Source organism: Aspergillus chevalieri, chromosome 5 (assembly GCF_016861735.1).
Source record: "Aspergillus chevalieri M1 DNA, chromosome 5, nearly complete sequence".
NCBI classification, from domain to species: domain Eukaryota; kingdom Fungi; phylum Ascomycota; class Eurotiomycetes; order Eurotiales; family Aspergillaceae; genus Aspergillus; species Aspergillus chevalieri.
This window is the reverse complement of record NC_057366.1, coordinates 581,766-600,710: the sequence shown is the minus strand read 5'-3', so window position 1 is coordinate 600,710 and position 18,945 is coordinate 581,766. Positions and strand designations below refer to the sequence as shown.

General features: G+C 49.6%; 6 protein-coding genes across 6 annotated transcripts; 2 read left to right on the top strand and 4 right to left on the bottom strand.

Annotated features, from left to right (window-relative positions):
* Positions 1-1,281: 1,281 nt before the first annotated feature.
* On the top strand, positions 1,282-3,802 carry ACHE_50213A (Pet127 family protein; the record flags this gene model as incomplete). Its single annotated transcript, XM_043279904.1, has 4 exons — positions 1,282-1,485; positions 1,541-1,997; positions 2,047-2,110; positions 2,161-3,802. The coding sequence occupies 4 exons, from the start codon at positions 1,282-1,284 to the stop codon at positions 3,800-3,802; spliced, it is 2,367 nt and encodes a 788-aa protein (XP_043137537.1).
* Positions 3,803-6,859: 3,057 nt separating this feature from the next.
* On the bottom strand, positions 6,860-10,888 carry ACHE_50212S (uncharacterized protein; the record flags this gene model as incomplete). The annotated part of the gene is made up of 1 exon (XM_043279903.1): positions 6,860-10,888. One exon carries the CDS (start codon positions 10,886-10,888, stop codon positions 6,860-6,862), a length of 4,029 nt encoding a protein of 1,342 aa, XP_043137536.1.
* Positions 10,889-12,091: 1,203 nt separating this feature from the next.
* On the bottom strand, positions 12,092-12,617 carry ACHE_50211S (uncharacterized protein; the record flags this gene model as incomplete). Its single annotated transcript, XM_043279902.1, has 2 exons — positions 12,092-12,475; positions 12,525-12,617. 2 exons carry the CDS (start codon positions 12,615-12,617, stop codon positions 12,092-12,094), a joined length of 477 nt encoding a protein of 158 aa, XP_043137535.1.
* Positions 12,618-13,034: 417 nt separating this feature from the next.
* On the top strand, positions 13,035-13,837 carry his3 (imidazoleglycerol-phosphate dehydratase HIS3; the record flags this gene model as incomplete). Its single annotated transcript, XM_043279901.1, has 2 exons — positions 13,035-13,353; positions 13,422-13,837. The coding sequence occupies 2 exons, from the start codon at positions 13,035-13,037 to the stop codon at positions 13,835-13,837; spliced, it is 735 nt and encodes a 244-aa protein (XP_043137534.1).
* Positions 13,838-13,966: 129 nt separating this feature from the next.
* Positions 13,967-14,665, bottom strand: ACHE_50209S (uncharacterized protein; the record flags this gene model as incomplete). Its single annotated transcript, XM_043279900.1, has 2 exons — positions 13,967-14,274; positions 14,332-14,665. The coding sequence occupies 2 exons, from the start codon at positions 14,663-14,665 to the stop codon at positions 13,967-13,969; spliced, it is 642 nt and encodes a 213-aa protein (XP_043137533.1).
* Positions 14,666-15,530: 865 nt separating this feature from the next.
* ACHE_50208S (glycosyltransferase family 32 protein) lies at positions 15,531-16,774 on the bottom strand (the record flags this gene model as incomplete). Its single annotated transcript, XM_043279899.1, has 4 exons — positions 15,531-15,812; positions 15,862-16,221; positions 16,272-16,427; positions 16,496-16,774. 4 exons carry the CDS (start codon positions 16,772-16,774, stop codon positions 15,531-15,533), a joined length of 1,077 nt encoding a protein of 358 aa, XP_043137532.1.
* Positions 16,775-18,945: the final 2,171 nt, after the last annotated feature.

The following is an 18,945-nucleotide window of genomic DNA, read 5'->3' as shown; positions in this document are numbered from 1 at the left end:
CTAAGGGATGCACTTGCATAGTTTTGTGCATGGATGACGGATCTCGACCATATCAGTTGCGCGATAACCGCCACGTTTCCTATCTCTAAGCGGTTCTCGAATTGGATAGCTAAAAAGAAGACCTCTGACGAGCAAGTGTTCCTAGTAGCTCTAGGAACGTCTTGCAAACTTACTGACAATGCTTCCAGTCATGATGCACACTGCCCGTCGTTTGTCATGTCGCGACTCTGTAGTGATGCGTGTGTTCTTGTCTACACTCTCTGGCTCCGAACATTTTTCAAGTCGCCCATATGTTTGGATCGATCCAAGCGCTGTCCAGTCTTGGAGATCTTTCGTTCAAGGATACAAATGTTTCGAGACATCGCCCATGACATTGACGACGCTTTGATACAGTACGGACCTTGGGGAGCAAGGATAATGAAGTAATAAAGTCTTAGGAAGGGTAGAGTGAACACCATTTTATTGCAATGGTTCTGTGAGCATTGTGTTCGTCAAAGAGCCCTCAGCTTTGGAAAAAGTGGTTCAAATATGAAACGACAGGTTTTGGCCAAATGCCGCTGTGGAGACCAGTGCCCTTTGTCCTACTACTTTACAATATTACCGATGACTTTTGCAGCCTGCGACTACGCATTTTTCTTTTTTTCTTTAAAAGGGCATTGAACCCCGGTGCTCGCCACTTTTTAATAATCTGTTCGACTTGTTGGACTAACTCGTTTACTCGTCTGGCGCGAAAACCGACCTCATGTCGGGTAAAGCAGGTGATAGGCTCAAGCTATTCATCTTGGTCAAAGAGCGAGTGGTTTCTTTTAGAAGCAGTCATCTACTTGACTGGCTTTTAATGGCATACATGAATGGAATTCGAACGCTAGCACAAGAAATGGACTTTGACACGAGAAGTGGGAAACCATGCGTGATGGCTTTCAAAAAAGGATTCAAGACAATTAGCGCACGTTGTTAGACAATTCATCCTATATAGCATCCAAACAAAAAAGGGCATGAAAAGTAATTGATATCTTCGTCTAGTAGTAGGGCCAATCTATAACCAAATCAAGCGCTGAGATTCGCCGCTGAAACCGGTGAGCAAGGCGGTGGACATAATTACCAATAGCACGCATCATACGGCCAAAGCGGAGGCAAAAAGAGAAATGATAAAAATGCCCTCTGATAAAAAAGCTCCTGCAGACATCGCCAGCGCCAAATTCTCCCTACGTTCCGCAACTCGAAGATCTCCTTAAACGATTCTCGAATACGAACCCCGCTGAGCAGTACACCCTGGCCTGAATGTTTCGGGCTTCGCTACGGTCTGCCTCAGACCCCCTCCGCGAACATGTCTGCTTGTCGTGTTTAACCCGGAGGTTTGGAGGCAATATCCGTTCGCGCCCATTTCACACCACTCTTCTACGTCGCAATGAGCCTGGCGATGGTTCAGCTGCCAACGGGACGGGCCAGTCTAATGCGCCTCCGAATTCCGCACCTATCCCGGAGGTAGGGATGCTTGCTCTTTTCGCTATGAAGGAAAGAATACTGACCATGGTGAAAGAACAAAAGCATATTAGTCGAAACGAAGCCATCTACTTCGAAGGATGAACAGAAACCAGCCGCGCAAGGAGAGCCTGGCTCTGAGACGGCCACTCAAGCCACACAAAAAACCTTGAAGACGTCCAAGGACAAGAAAAACACTGAGCGGAAAACTCGAAAAGCAATAGCTCGACAGGCACGGAGAGCCGCAATACAAGAGAAGGAACGGAAAAGAGCCGAACAAGCTGAATTGCGTGCCAAAGCCAATCAGGCCAAAGCCAACGAGGCCAAGGCAAAGGCCAAAGGCAAGCCGGATGTACTCTCAGCGATAAGCAAAGGTCCGCAATTGACCCCGGCTCAAAAATTGAGGACTGCAACCAATGCCGACAGAGAGAGTGCTGGAAATGTCGCGTTTCTTCTCAACGAATCGCACAAGAGAGACACTGGTTCTCTCAACAAAGAGCAGGTGGCACTTGCACGTGAGTATCTGTTCTGTCTATACCCGGGAAGCTTTTCTAATTTTCGCAGCTTTGGATGTGGAAACGGCAGAAGTCCCTCGTCTTTCCTTTGGTCTCGAGAGAGTGTTGTTTAAGTGAGCTCTTCCTCTTCCTGCAATGCCAACGTGGACTAACAGAGGCCTAGCCCCGGTGTCTACAACCTCCGTGACCCCCGATCTCGGGTATACAACTTTGACCCGTATCTGGGTTCCATCATGCCTGTCACCGAGTTCGACTTTGCTGCGCTAAAAGAATACATTACATCCTCCAAGGACACCACATTACGCGACATAGCTCGGAAAGAGAAAAAGAAATATGTCGGTTCGTCGTCGAGTATGACTTCTGTTCTTTCACAATTCCATTACCTCCTCTCCTCGTGGCGAGGGATCAATACACAGACTCTGTCTCAAGGGTTCCCGGATAAGCTGCGGACTTTCACCCGGCTCTTGCGGGCACCTTCGGCTATGTTCCTCCGTTACCAAGACGGTGTATATGCCATTGATGCGGATAAAGAATTTGATAGCGCCAACATCCTCATGAACCTCGGAAAATCCATGGAAAAGCTCTTGACATTACCCAAAGAGGACTTTGAGCGATACCGCAGGTCAAGCGATAATAAGATCACCCCTGAAGAGGAACAAGCAGTACCGGAATCCTACCACTACTCCACTCTAGGTGATTTCGTCATGAGATCCCAGCTTGACGCCTACGATCCCCGGCTCCCTGGAACAGGAATGTTTGACCTGAAGACACGAGCGGTCGTATCTATCCGCATGGATGCACAGAACTTTGAGCACGGTCTTGGCTATGAGATTAAAGGCCAGTACGGCGCGTTTGAGTCCTACGAGCGTGAATTCTTCGACATGATCCGGGCTGCTTTCCTCAAGTACTCGCTACAAGTGCGAATAGGCCGCATGGATGGTATCTTCGTGGCCTTCCACAACATTGAGCGCATCTTCGGGTTCCAGTACGTGAGCTTGCCGGAATTGGACCAGACGCTGCACGGCCAGTCCGATACTGCTCTAGGAGACGCGGAGTTCCGACTCAGTCTGGGACTTTGGAATAAGATTCTCGATAAGGCTACGGAGAGATTCCCCGAGCGATCCCTGCGCTTCCATTTTGAAACGCGCGACGCTGCGACTCCGTTCATGTACATATTCGCGGAGCCTGTGACCGATGAAGAGATCAACTCTATCCAAACGAGGAACGCAGCCGAAATCAATGCCTACCAGCAACGAATCCTTAACTTGTCACCAAAGAGCGACGAGGATGATGTTTCGAGTGCAGCAGAGGCACCATCCGAGACTGAAGCCACACAAGAGCATGCAAAGGAAGTGGACGCAACTGAGAACGCCATATCGGAGTCGACAGCACCTTCTGAGACGCCTTCTGAAGCGACATCCTCGGAGGACTCTGCCACCACAGAGACAAAGAAGGAAGAAGAACCAACCGAAAAGCGCGAACTGTTCGCCATGACCCTCATGATCAAAAACAAGGTCAACGGCAAAGAAGTTGAGCGCCCCACCGATTTCAAAGCAACCCATAACTGGGAAGTAGACTACGAGCTCATCGAGCTCCCAACTGAAAAGGCACGAGTAATCTACGGATCCTGCCAACGCCGCCGTCAAAAGTCCCTCATGGGCCGCGGCGAGGATGAGACGGATGTTGCGGCTAACGTGTACATCCGCAAGCTCCGGGAAATCAGCAAGGCAGGACGCAAGTTCCGGCAGGAGCAGGAGAAGCTTGATAAGGAGAAGGGCGTTGTGGTTTTGGATGAATCTGCATAAAAGCCTTCTTTTGTTTTCTTCCTTTTCTTTTTATGAATGTGGTTATGTCTCTTGATGAGACATGGGGCCATTGATTGATGTATAATATTTGTATTGTTTATGGGTCTTCTTTTTTAGATGGGTTGCTGGTTTTAATTGCTTTGTTTGGGTGAATGAATGAATGATTGCATTGGGTCTTGGGTGCCCCTGGCTAGCTTCTCTTTAACATGGGTTTATCTCTACAGTTGCCTTCCATGCCAGTCACTGTAATCTGTAGATGAATAATGCCTGATCTGTGGTGACACTGTTGCCCTAATAGATACTTATTCACTCAGACATCTAGACTTAAGCATCATAGCAATACTCGCAGACAAGAAATAGAAACGTCTTAACCCATAACTCCATCTTGTCAACTATCCCATTCCCTGGCTACATCATCTCCAAACTGCTGCACTATAGCCACTAGACTATCGAGAATTTGTTTCCAAGCCGCTGCACCCATAAAACCTGTTTGACCACCGTCGTCCAACGGCCTCTACAGGATCTCCTGAGGGAAAAGATAATCTGGGCAAATGTTTTACGTTTCTGAGAAAAGGTTCACAGGGCTACGTAGCGGCGCCCTATTTTGCCGAGGACAATGAACCCACAGATAACGTTCGCTATGCTTTATTGACCTCGATGAACAAATTGTGGTATCTGTCAGATCATTCAGCCAAGTGAGCCCTGTTTACAAATGTTGGTTTCGCTACCTTCTACATGGCCATTGCACCTGTTCATGTGAATAATATCCAATAGAGAAAGTCGGAATACGCGCGGATTGATATAAGAAATCATCCGATGGAAAGAAGAAGTAGATGGATGTTCATTTCTCGGTAGCTAATCGTGATGCGGGTAGTTGCTCGTTGAGCTTCTTTACGAGCTTTTAGATGGCGGGAAAGCAAAGCTTGATGTCTGTTACCAGAAATCTCTGAAGAAAGTGTGATAGAGGTCTTGGAGGCGGATCTATGCACTTGTATGCATTTAATCTGGTTGCACGCAGTGATGAAATGCCAGATAATAACTGATATACAGTATAAGCAACCGATCAAAGATTCTCTCTCAACAGTCGAAAACGTCTATACTTAGCACGATACTTTTGGGGTCGATGTTAATGCCTCACCTGTGACGGGGTGACGGGGGAAAGCCTTGTCGAAAGGTTATAAGGAGATCAAGGCACAGAAAACACAAACGATCTACAAGCCATACTCCAATGGCGTGCAAGAATTGACACCCTGGATGTAGAATTCGTCCTTGGAAGTACTAAAATGCCATACTCCCTGGTTTACCATAATTAGTTTTTTTTTTTTTTTTGCAAGTATGTGACTAATATTAGAAGGAATATATGGAGGGGAGATTAGTGCATTGGCGTTCATCTACCGGTATTTCTCATGCGTTTGACAGATCAATCATGTTCACATCTAAACTGCCATCAATAATCCCAGGAATGCATTGGCCCTGGACACTATTGCACACATTATTTGCCTATTTGGACATGGAATTGTTCCTGGCAATATAGGTCCTGCCCTAATCCTCGGTATTCAACCAGAAAGAAACCGAGATAAACTTTTAGAACGACATATACGGCCTGTCACCCATCACGTCAAAAAAGATGTCGAACCAAAACAGACTTCATCTCAGATCGTTCTGTTACAAAGTTCAATTTGGGCTTTTGCAACCTTTTGCATGCCACCGGCATGGAAGGAGAAAATGAAGAAAACGTATGAGCGAGCTGGAGACGTTCGGCTACTCCATGGGCCTTATTCAATATCTGAAAAGCAAAACGGTCTGATTGGAATAATGCAAAGAATCCGTTCTCTGTGGCAAGTGGCTACCTTTGATTTCTGTTCGGCTTCGGGCGAAGCGTCCATTGCCAATTCTCCCCCTGACTCTGACATGTTTGAAGCCCTCGTGAAGATATGCTTGGATAAGGGACTTACCCACGAGCAATCTTTCTTAGGGTTTCTAAAAATTACGGCGCTGAGCTATCTACCCTTTCGAAAGTCACAATACTCTCTCTGTCCCAGTCGAAGATACTCTTGCTAATTTGACACAGGTGATAAGATATCCCTCCTCGTTCGTATAAGGAGCTGCCCGTTGAAACGTTACCTCTATGAATGAGACATCATGCTTAGTTGTCTGCACGCACACCTTCCGGTCTTGGTTTCCACTATTCAAGGCCACAACTCATAGGAACTAGATCGAGCGCAGGACCAAGCGACTATCCTGCCCAATTTCATTTCTTCGCCAACAAGGCATTCTAGTTTCAGATTCAACAGCTGCAGAAGGATTCGTGGGGACTTAACAGTTCTATATTATGTGTACGAATACTTAGAACGAAGTAACCTGGCTGGCCTCTGTATGCAAATGTATGTTCTCTCTTCTTGAATAAATCTATCAAATTATCAATTAGGACCCGCCTCCTCCAATATCGTATTGGCAGGGAGAAATGAAATGAAGCGAAATAAAAAAAAGATCAGAATCAGAAAAAGGAAACCCCCCAAATCCATACATAACAAACAAATAGAAAAGATAAGGAACGCCTCAATCCTTGGATCTAGCCCTAAGCACCCATCCAACCAATCGAACAACCAAATAAAAACTAATAAATCCCACGTGCGCCGCTTAATCGGTACAAGATACAAAGTTGGTATATCCTGTGCTGTAAAAGAAACTGTGAAACGCCTGCTGGCCGTGATGAAAAAGAGAAAAGGGAAAGAAAAAAGAAATAGCAAAGGACGGTAATATGAATGCAATGCCTCGTATCGTATCCAAGATAAGAGGTCGGGAATGTCCGAATAGACATCCCTTGAGAAGACACAAAGAAATGTAAAAGCATAGACAGATTGACACATGTCAGTCAAGATCGATAAGAATCAAAAGAAAAAGTGGTCGACGGTTTCGTGTTGAACTTAGATGTGATCGTCAGTCATCTTAGGACATAAGAAAGTATGTAGACCGAAAGTCCTGTCGGAAGGTGTGCCCCTTGACAAAAGGAACACCATGCTGTACAAAGAAGAAGAAAAAAGTCATGTCCAGATTTCACTGAAAACCTCCCATGTCAACCTTGGGAGGCGCCCAGTCAAGTTTAGGAGGAGCCCAGTCCAGCTGCGGGGCCTTGTCATTCGACACACAGAGCCCGGGTCTCATTTTTTCAATCTTGCGTCGTTCCTTGGATGCGCTTGAACCGAGAAAGCCCTTTAGTGCTGATGACGCAGTACCGTAGGTGCTCCGTGAACTCGCGGCAGTACCAGTACTGGACGATACAAGACTTGAGCTGCGGGCACTCCGAACACTGCCGGGCTTGACGACTGTGGGTGGCACTGCGGGAACAGGAACGGCCAATCGTGCGGAAGAGGTGGGTGCGTATTCAGGTGCGAAGTAGGGAGCGGTCTGGGGACGCTGTCGCTGGTCCAACATTATACCAGTCGGCTCAGCATCCAGACTGTCGAAGATATCCAGGTGGGTGCCAGGAGCAGCCTTTGGTGTTTCCACGTCGTCTTCTGCCATGGTCGATGCCGTTGGGGGTGGCGGTGATGCTTGCTGGACGTTGGGCAACTCGTCCGCAGAGACGGTGACTTCGAATTTGAGGTTCTCCAACATTGTCCCCAAGCTTGCTGCGGTATTTGGTCGTCCATCGCTGTAAGCGTCGTCACCTTCAACCGCAGGCTCATCATCCATCCCACTGGCAATGTTGTAATTGCGAAACAGATACCGTCGCAGACGCACAACCTCTGCATCCCATTTTCGGTGGAGAGACTGCAAGACAAAATCGACATCATGGTCCAGAACCTGCGGGGCCACCGAAGAAGAGGACATGGTCCCACTGCGGTGGTGGCCGGCCGGCGGCGGATTCTTGGTCAGCTTGTTCCCAACCGCTGCATGACCCACAGTCACAGCCGCGTGGAGAGACCGTCGGATCGAGCTTGACGCGGAGCTCTGGGCATAGTTAACTTCCCGTTTCAACCCCTCAATTTCCCGGCGCAGCTTATTCAGCGATTGGGCCCGGTCTCGATCCATGCACGAGAGACTTAACAAGGACCGGTTTCGCTGCAGGCCATTGACCAGGACCGTGAAAGACTGCAGATTGATATCATTGCTCTCGCAGTAAATCTCACGGAGGCTGGTGTTGTCCTCTAGGACCGACGACAGAGTGTTTGCGCCCTGCAGACCAAGCCTCTGATGCTCAATCCTCAGCACCTTCAGAGACTTGTTCAGTTTCAAACCAGTCAATGCCAGGTTGAGTCCAATGCCAAACCGGGCCACATCCAAATGCGCGCTGTCCCCACTGATATCCAGGTCTTCCAGCGTATCGTTCTCCTCAAACATCGCCTGCAGCGACTTGCACGTATCCGGCCCCGCATCATACGGAAGCGACGCCTTGGAGATATCCAGGAACCGCAGCGAGCGATTCTTGCGAAGCGCGTCCACGAGAAGCCGAAACTGCTTCTCCTCCTTGAAGTCGATCATTCTCATCGACAGATGCGACGGGGTCTCGTTCTGACCAATGGCTTTAAACAGTTGGATGCAGCCATTGTCGAGACGGTTTTCGTTAACGTACATATGAAGCTCGCGTGGTGTTTCGCTCGCTGAAGCAATCGCATGCAGAAGCACAGCCACATCTTGTCCGTTCAGTCCGCATTGATCGAGATGAAGCACCCGCAATCCTAACGACTGCTTACTCGCCAAGTAAATGGCAATTGCATCCACGGTCTGCGTGTTCACGGGTGTCTGGCTCAATGATAACTCATCAAGTTGCCAGTGGAAAAGCGTTTCTGCCGTGATAAGCGGTTCAGGTCCTGAGGTTCGGGAGATACGCGACAAATTGATCTTCCTGATTTGACTAAAGTAGCCAATGTACTGCTGCAGCACATACGGATTCAGGCGACCCTGCACTCCGGAGATGTCAATCGCTTCCAGCGTCGACTCCTGAGCGACAATGGTCGACAGAAGTAGATCAATGTCGTGAACCGACAAGCCGCAGTTGCCCACTTCCAGAGCCCGCAGATGACTTGATCTCTGGGAAGCTGCGTCGACAAGGTAGTCAAGGTCAGAGTCACCAAGCTTGATCCCGTTGAGCACTACCCAGTCCACGCTCGTAAGCTCCCGCCGGCAGACGGGGAAGATAGCCTCTGGAATACCACAGCCGGGGTCATGACTCTCACTGTTCGACTGAGGTACCCGACTGAGAGAATACGAGAAATCCATGCGCCGGAGATATTTGCTCTTCAGGGTCAGAGCCCGAATCTCCTGTGACAGCACCGACAGATTCTCCTGCCCGGGGATGCTAACCGGTGAGCCCGCGCGAGTCAGGCGGGCATCCTTATCCACACCGTGCAGATCGCGAATGCCTTGCAGCGCATCCAGACTGACACGGTTGAACGAGATCGACCGGAAGGACTCGTTGTAACGCAACGCCCGCAAAACGGCAATCAACTCCAGGGATGTGTACTTCTGGCGATTCGTATATGCCGGGGGCAGAAGCTTGAAACACGGCGCATCCTCACACTGCATGTCGATGGTGTAACGGATATTGGATGTATCGATATCATAACTGGCGGAGTACGCAACCAGCGTCCGGTCGAAACAGCCATAGTCCTCATCGAGCGTCACAGGAGGAAAGATGCTTTCGTCATCGAGGTCGCGGGGAACAATGAAATCGAAGGGTTGTCTGATCCAAAGCGGCCGCAAGAATTCGGTATGCTGCCTTATCCAGAAGGCAATTTCCAGCGAATGCACCGAGGCCAGGAAGATCGAAAAGGGCTTGCGAAGCGGGACCCGGAAAGTCAGGTGAAGGCTATCGTCTCCCCACTCCATTGACAGCGACGTAAGGTTCATCAGCCCAAATGACGATGCAGATTCCATATCCGGCAAGGAAACCACGGAACCACGGTGGGTCGGTTTCTGCTGAAACGGGATCAGGTGCAGCTTGTGCGATCCAAGGGCGAGATAGCAGCCGGTAGGGGAAAGCTTGGTGATATCTTCAGACGACGTCCGGGCCGGATATTTGCCGCTGCTGCTCCCAGTGCTCCCATGCATGCTACCACTGCTGACACCGCTGGAGGCCATCTGAATAACACGGAACATGCGAAATGTCTCCGGGTCGTAATCCCGCTCGTACTCTAGTATTCGCGCAACATGCTCGATGGTTCTCTGGCCAAAGGGCAATGGATCGGACATGCGAGTCATCTCAGCTGCCGAACGAATTCCCACCATCCACAGATTCAATTCCTGGATCTCGGGCGTTTGCATCTGCACGAAGGCGGCCTTGTGAGTGCGGTCGTCAACGTAGGCGAGCTCAACCGTGGACGAGAATCTCCCATCGTCCAGCATGTAGACGGCGATAATACTATTCAGGGGGATGCCGACGGAGGTATCTGCGGCGGCGGACAATTGCGCATCTTGAATCGAACTGACAGAGGCTATGGACTGCCGGTGGTGTTGCAGGTTACTCGAGGTATTCGGGCGTTCGAAGGAGGCAGGAATGGACGGGAAGGCTTCAGCGGCTTTCTTCTGGCTCTTGAAACGGACGAGATGGGTGTTGGTAAGGACGAGAAATTGGCTCTTTTTCCTCCACATGCCACCAGTGGTTTGAACCTCGCCATGATGTAGAACCATATTCCCAATCATACATGTCCGTGCGGCGGAGGCATCGTCGTCATCCCCGGAAGAATTCTTGGAGCGCCCGGTGGACTTGGTGTCATCGTCGTTCTCGAACGAGTGTAGCGACCGGAGAGACCCGAAAACGGAGGTGCGTTTTTTCTGTAGCGATTTCCGTCGGGGACGAGCGACGGCCTCCGGGGGAGTGGAGGAGGCCATGGAGGCGGCCCATGCTGCTATTTCGGCATCTGCAGTCGCGGACGCCGCCAGATTCTGAGGCTGGGGACTGACATTTCGGTTGCCGCCAAAGAAGACGGAGTTGCGACGGTTTTTTCGTTTCTTCAGAACATGGGTTTCGTCGGAAGGGGAGCGATCGTGGGAGAGGGAAGCGGTTAAGTTAGCGGCCGTGGACGAAGGATTGAACACGCTGAGACTTTTTCTTCTTTCTTTTCTGCCATAACTGTCGGCCATGACGGGAGTCCTGTAGAAGAGAGGGAAAGAAAAAAGACGAAAAGGACAAAAAACTCAATTCAACCAAACCAATTGGACCAAGGAAAAACAAAAAAAAAAACACAAAAGGACAGCGAGCGGTGACAATGGTAGGAGAGGCCGGCAGGTCACATCGACCGGGGAGTATGTACTGTATGTACTGGGATGGAAATATGTACAGAAGGTTCCTGCAGGATTAGCCTAGGTCCATTGTGAATATTAAAGTAGATGAAGTGTGAGAAAAAAGAAGAGTGTTGGGGATGGAATGGTGAGGCAGGTTTGGAACCAAAATCTCCACCAGCGACACGGAGAGAGCACGGGAAAAAGAACACTTACAGCAGACCGTCAAGGCGCCATTAGAAGAAAGAATGAGGGAAGAAAGAGAATGGGATTGTAGAGTAGAGTAGGATTGTAACGGCCCGCAGAACAATCAATAAAACAGTAGCAAAACGACGGAAAAGGGAAAAGAAGAGACGAAAACGGCGAAGAGAGAGAGACCAGCACCCGAGAAACACACGGAGGAGAGAAAGTAGAGAGAAGAAAGTAACCAAGTGAGACAGAGGAAAAGGAAAAGGGGAGAAAAAGAAATCCGGAGAAAATCAGATCCACGCAGATCAAATGATGTCAAGCGGGATACTCTACGAGTACCTTGTACAGAGTAATGAGACGCATACGATAGTACTACAGATAGCTAGAGCACACTTTACAAGTACTTCGTACATACTTTGCATGTTCCTATTCTATTCCCATTAACGTTGTCTCGCAAACTCCAGTTCCTCTTGAAACAACCACCGGCAATCCTCCATATTAATTTCGCTCCACATAGTTCCATGGATAGATCCGGTTTCCAGACGGCCAATATTTGCATTGGCAGCTGCAAGCAATACTATAGTAACCATGTTGCGACAGCTCCTACGTACACCATCCTACTCTTTAGCACTACGCATCATACAACTATACCACTATAACTCCAAGGTGGAGCGCAGTGAGGCGACTCATTATTAATGTCTCGCCCCATCTACGTTGCAATAGTTCAAAGCTCCGTAGACATCGGAGTCCTCTTCCGTTTCCGCAACCGTATCCATCCAATTATCCGTGCTGACCCTACTATATACACGTACTTTGGCCATGCTCAAATTAGAACACCTGCCAGTCCAGACCCTGTAGACTACCCTGGCAGCTCACCTACCTACCACTAACCAAGCTCTCCCGTTCAGCAGTAACTCTCTGCACCCGCTTCACCTTACGCATAAAATCAATATACTCCGCCACCCGTCTCTCCGCCCACACGCACCCGCCCAACGTCATCGCTGCGATCTGCAAAAACACCTTGAACTGCGGAGTGAGGCCCTGGTATACCCGGGCGGTCGGGGAGATCCACTCCGAGAAGCCTTCGAGGGGTCTGTGGAGGAAGCGCGCGCGGAAGTATTCCTTTGTGAAGGGGGGTGGTTTCCGTGCTCGTGGTTGTGAACCTGGTTGATGTGGTTGTGGCGGGCCGGCGTTGGTTGCGAATGTGAAGGGATGAGGGAGGATCATGATCATATGCGCAAGGATGGAGATGGAGCCATACTGCGACTATTAGTTCCAATTCTGTAGGAGTATGTTGGAATGAGCGTACCCGAAATGCACCAGCTAAGAAACCCTTGACGGCTTCTGTGGTGATTTCCTCCGGGGGTTCGATGTCTGCTCTTTGGTCTGACGGGGGAGGCATTTCGTCTGAGTAGTAGTGTTATGTGATTTCGTCCGTGTACTTGGAAAATAGAGCTCAATAAAGCAAATCCCGAGATACCGGCGGAGGTACGGAATAGCAGTATTGATCAGGCGCGTATCAGGATAAATGATAAGTTCTCTATAAACAGATGGAGGAATAACAGACAATAATAGATACTGGGCCAGCCAGACAATTGATTTCATCCAGGGTTTTGTACTCACTGTACTCTGTACTCCGTATGAACTCCGGCATGAACTCCGACATGACGCAGCCGGATCAAAATCCCCCCGCTCCGCCATGCGGGACGAATCACGTTCCTCCAATTCGAATTTTCAATTGTATCAAAAGGGAGTCCTAAGAATTCCCCCACATACAATCACCTTCTCCTTCAAACCCGAAAGCCAAACAACCGCCATCATGCCCTTCACCCCTCGCACAGCGTCTATCTCTCGCACAACCAATGAGACCAAAATCCAAGTCTCCCTCTCCCTCGACGGCGGCGTGCTCCCCGCCTACGAACCCTCCGACCACTTCCCCTCCCCCACCGATCCCCAAGAAGCAGAAGCCGCGAAACACGGCATAATCCCGCAGAAGGATGCCGCGCACGCGACACAGTTCACGGCCACACAGCAGATCACTATCAGCACGGGGATAGGCTTCTTGGATCATATGCTGCATGCGCTGGCGAAGCATTCCGGGTGGAGTTTGGCTGTGAGGGCTAAGGGTGATCTGTACAGTGCGTCACCTCCTCCCCTCCCTCTCCTCTGTACATCCGCATATATACTAATAGTGGGTAATGGATAGTCGACGACCACCACACAACAGAAGACACCTTCCTCGCGCTCGGCAGCGCCTTCACACAAGCCCTCGGCGCGCGCGCCTCAATCGCCCGCTTCGGCCGCGGCGACGCTCCCCTCGACGAAGCCCTCTCGTGGGCCGTCATCGACCTCTCCTCGCGCCCCTGGTCCGTGATCAACATCGGTTTCCGGCGCGAGAAGATCGGTGATCTGAGCACGGAGATGATCACGCATGGCCTGCACAGTTTCGCGCAGGCGGCGAACGTCACGCTGCATATCGGGTGCACGTATGGGGATAATGACCACCATCGGGCGGAGAGTGCGTTCAAGGCGTTGGCTGTTGCTGTTCGGACGGCTTGTGCGAGGCGCGGGGAGGGGGAGGTTGGGGCGGGGGATATCGTTAGTACGAAGGGTGTTCTATAGACGCGCATGCCTCAGGTCCTCTGATTGTTGGTTTATCACGAGATGCACATATGACATGACATGCAAATACCACTTACTCTACATGCGGAGTACTCTACTATACGCCCAACTTGAACCCATGAAAACAAATCAAACACCCAGCGCCTTAACAGCACTCGCCCAATACCCCTTCCTCCCCTCATTCGCATCCGTCCCAACACACCCACTAATATACCCACTCCACCCCTCCTCACTCCCACTCTGCAACGCCTGCCTTACACCCTGATCACATTGCGTCGTCAAAAACCACGCCCCAGACCCGAAATCATACTCCTCATCCGCGAGCAGAATATCCAGTATCTGACCAGCATCGCCATTTGCCGCAGACACCTTATCAGAAATCGCGGGGATCGATTCCGCATATTTAGCGTTGTAGCTGGGCGATTGCATATTCCGTGCTGTATCATCACATTAGCCCTATCCTCACCCAATCTGACTACAGGGGGATTACTAACTGCCCTTCCCCACCGTCCCCGGGAAATGATTCCTACTATACCGAAACTCCTCGCTCTCAAACGCCATCAGTGCAATAACAGCGGCCTGCTCGGCGCGGCTCGTGACGCCGTACGTCCCGAAGGACTTGGCAATGTGGGGCGCGGCTTGGTCTGCTGTTGCGCATTCGCCTTTTGCGGGGGGGTTGTCGCAGTTGACGGATTTGGGCGCGATTTGTTGGATTTGTTGGGCCGTTATTTGGGTGTTTGGTTCTGCCGCTGGGGCTGGGATTGGGGCTGGGATTGGGGCTGCGGAGGCCAGAAGGGGGAGGAGAGGGAGGAGGGTTGTCGGGCGCATTGTGGTGTTTGGTTTTGGAGATTTGTAGAGTTGAGGATGCTCTCCGTCCTCTGTAGTGTAGAAAAAGGGTCAGCTTTTTGTACTTGGTGTCCCTGATTGATCGCCAGGTCAACCGCCCATACTCAACGCAGCGGCCACCAAGGGACAAAGAATGCGATGATCACTGCATTCTGAAACACGACACCTCACATGTGGAAACCTCGGACAATGCTTAGCCGTGCCAAACAAAGAAATAATCGTCCGGAGGCAAATTGATCAGCTGGGGTTGGTCAACCGCGGGAACCCTAAACACACCCAACCACCAATAGTCTACCGGAACTAGAGGCGACTACGAAGACACAGACTACTCCCTACTCCTAGCAAAAACACCGGACAATGGCTGAGATATTATTTGCAGGTGCATTTAGCGCCAGGCCTGTCTCCATGAAATAAACGGCGGCCCGTCTATCAGCAGTCGAATCGAAGTCTATCTGTTAAAAAGGTGTATGGCAAAAACAACAGGGATAAAGAATCAAAAAGTGTGTAAATCGAGACATCAGAAACAGAGCCAAATTCTATGCGAGCACCGCCTAGCAGTCGTTTTCCTCGCGAACAAAAAACAATCCAAAACCCGTTGCCAAAAAAGAAAAATGTACAACCCAATAATAAGGCTTCTATAGAAGCACCGGTCGATCCATGACCCAAAACTCCGTAAATGCACGCCAATATCAGCACAGAGACAAAAATAAAAAAAGGTACTCGAGACAAAGGTGACAAAAGAAAACGAAGAAACAGGCAGAGTGAATGCTCAGATGCAAGTCATGCCAAACAATCGAACAACACATATTGACACAAACAAGAGCAAACAACAACAGCAGATGACTTTCTAATCATTTCTGCTGTAAAATTCATATGATGTCTCTGTGGGACCAGTTTCTTCGTCTTCTTTGTTGAAGCTGACCCGACGGAGCAGGGTAGGTACTGCCAGTCGTGCCCGACGAGTGGGCGACAGGCCAGCCGGTGTGACAATTGTCGGTACCTTCGAGTAGCCGTAGCGATATCTGGAGCTAAGGTGCATTACACGGCCATAGATCCACCAGGAGCCGAGACCGACGACGCCGGCCAAAGCAAAGCCGCAGAGAGTCAGGAACATCCAATGTTGTCCCATCTGGAAAAGTCAGCCTCGAATTCTCAATAAAGTTGACATGAAAACTTACCCAGAATATCAGTTGAGCATCCTTGCCATGCCAGCTGTTACCAACGTGGTGGGTAAAGAAACTCCACGAGTAGCGGTTGTACTCATCTTGCATGAGGATACGGACCCGGTCAGCTTCGCTGGGCTTGTCGAGCATGTATTCCTTCCACAGAACCGACAGGAAGAGAGGACCGGTCGAGTACATGACAGTGATGTATGGAAGCAGCCAGCTGCGGTCGTAGGATTGCAAGAGTTCGATAACACGGAGAAAGAAGGGGTGCTGAGGAACAGATCCCATCGCATCGTTGGAGATACCAGTTGGAACGGTACGACGAACCCACGCAGGGTAAGCGAGAAGAGGATCCAAGCGGCGGTTGCAGCCCTATAGCTTGTTAGAGCGACTCAAAATAAGCAATAGTATAAGGGACGTACATCATCAAGGTCAATGTAGGTTCCACCGTAGTGGGCCAGGACAAAGTAACGGATCGAGTCGGCGCGTTGAATGGGGTACTTGTAGCCATCGAAGGTGTCAAGGAACCAGGGATATTCTTTGGCGATAAAGTCACGCGCTTTCTCGTTGGTCCAGAGCTGTTGCGAAGACACCAGTTAGCTGTCTGCTTCACGTGACCGTCAGTGAGGGAAGCGGATCGACTTACAATGTACTCGTAGTCCGGATGCAGGTCGATACAGCTCTGTTGAGCGTCCTTCCAAACCTCAGGGATCGATTCGTTCTTGTAGGTCTGGTGAATGATCTTGGGGATGACTTGAGGCCGTTGCTCGATCAAACTCGAATTGGGCGAAGGAAGCTCTGCGCGGTGGATTGCGTCGGCCGAGGCATCTTCCACCAATAACGACAGAAGCGTAAAGACACTGCGGACCAGAAATGAGAGGATGATGAGGTTGACCACCAAAAAGATTAAGACGCCTCTCCGCATTGTGAAAGAGATGGGATGAGATAGGGGGGGGTTGGAGTAGGAAGGTAGGTAGGTAGGTGTAGATGCGCCGGGAAGGTGCAAGACGGAAGTCAATTGAATCAGATTCTCGCAGTCGTAAGTTCGTGTCAAGATAGGCAGAATGCGATGAATGTTCCGGGGAGTGGTGTCAACAGGGAAACCACGGTTATTGTTGTTTTCCCGAAAGAAGGTCCCCGAGAACCGCAGGAGATTGTTTCAAACCGGAGTTAACAAAGGAGTTTGATGCATAAATATCAACACGAAGATGCCACAAGCGATGAGAAAGTGGAGGAAGAAAGAAGATAGTAAATGGCAAGAGACCAGGAGGCAATTAAGTCCTGGGGCGGAACTGATGGTTGAGTGGTGGCAGTGGCAGTGTGGCAGAGGCAGTAACCGCGGAAAGGCAGAAAAATGAAGGAACGACTAGGCGCCAGCAAGTCGGTAGTAGTAGTTGCAGTGCTTTGCCTCAGACGCGTAACTTGAAGATTTCCACGTCTTCTCTTTTTTTTGAAGGAAAAAAGAAAAGAAAAGAAAATAAGGAATGACTGGCGTGGAAAAAGAGTTTCGACCACGAGACGCTCAGGCACAGAATCAACAGGGGGGAAGTTGTTGAGTATAAGCACCAACAATTACAGAAACAAATTCTGGATAATTAAGGAATGACCAGAATTAACAAGAACGTGAAAAGATAGCAATAGACGAGAAAAAAATAATCCGTAGATAGTGAGAATAGAGAAAAGGGGAGGCGGGGAGAAAAAAGAAGACGAATGATTGTAACGAAATCAAAATAGTTTAAAATAATTATTAAAAAAGAGTGTCAAGGCGTAATTTTTTTCAAAACCTTTTTTAGGGGCAAAAAAATAGAAAAATAAAAAATAAAAAATGAGCGTGGTTGAGTGGTTGAGCGAATAGAGAGAAAAGAAAAGAGAGTGGGAAGAGAAAGAAACAAGAGAGCAGAGAGAGCCTAGTTAGAACGCGGTGGCAGTGAGAGCAAAGAACGAAGTACGTGGTCCATCGCGCTGTCGTTGGTTAAGGAGACTTTAGCCCCAGACCAGACCCAAATGGGAAACGGGGCGGAGTCCCGTGTCAGAGCCACTCCAGTCCTAATGGGGTAATCAACACAGCGGCTCCCATGGTTAGTCACCAGTAGTTTTCTTACGGGGAAAGCGCGCTAGACTGGGTTAAGAAGGTATTCCCCACTGAAGACCCCCACTTGGAAAGGTTCAGTAAGGTTGGAACAGGAGCCAAGATTGCCAGGGGTATGTGTTGGGTATGCTATGTACGAAATACTTGGGAATATGTGCGGAGTACGGAGTACAATACAAACGAGTATGAGATACATGTCAATGGACTCATCACTACGGAGTACTTTGTACTTGTACATAATAGTGTTTGTATGGGCTGTTAGACTGCTCGTACTCGTACTGTACTAAGCCACTCCAGGCGACCCCACATGATTGGTGGAGGAAGAGCCCGTTTGGTGCACGCCGTTAAGAGTTAGCCTCGGTCTAGTCCCCGGTAGCTCGTCTTAGACGGCTGGGAAGATAGACAAGATAGACATGATGATAGACATGGGGAAAGCGCTTAATTATCTTGAAAAGGGGCCTCGTAAAGGAGAGTAATTACGCAGCTATGGTATTCTCTGAAACACCCAAGCAGCTGTCACAGGAGTCGACTTCTGTCTGGACCAATCATATAATGGCGTCGGACACAGCACATGTACGATTTAGACACTGTCTTATTATCGCTCAGTATCATTCAGGGATCGTACTCGTATTGCTATACAGTGGGGATGGTACAGGGTAGCCTCAACAATCTTTCAGTACTCTGGTTACGTGTTTCCTGCCACTGACTTGCGATCAACATCATTCATTCCCCAAATGTCATCATAGACACCTCAGGCAGTAAATATTTTCTTTCTGGAAGGCGACACGAACCCTGGATTGACATTTTCGTGTTTTATCGGAAATCAGACACCATGGTTCTCTCTCTCCGCATTAGGCGTCTCCGATACTCATCCAGAGATTCTTGACGCGAAACATCGGAGTATCTCTGTGGTTATCGTCATGATCCATGCTCGGTTAAGTTGAGAAAAGCCGAGTCGGGCGGATGGACACAAGATCTGTACTCGGAACACCTGCCACTGTATATCA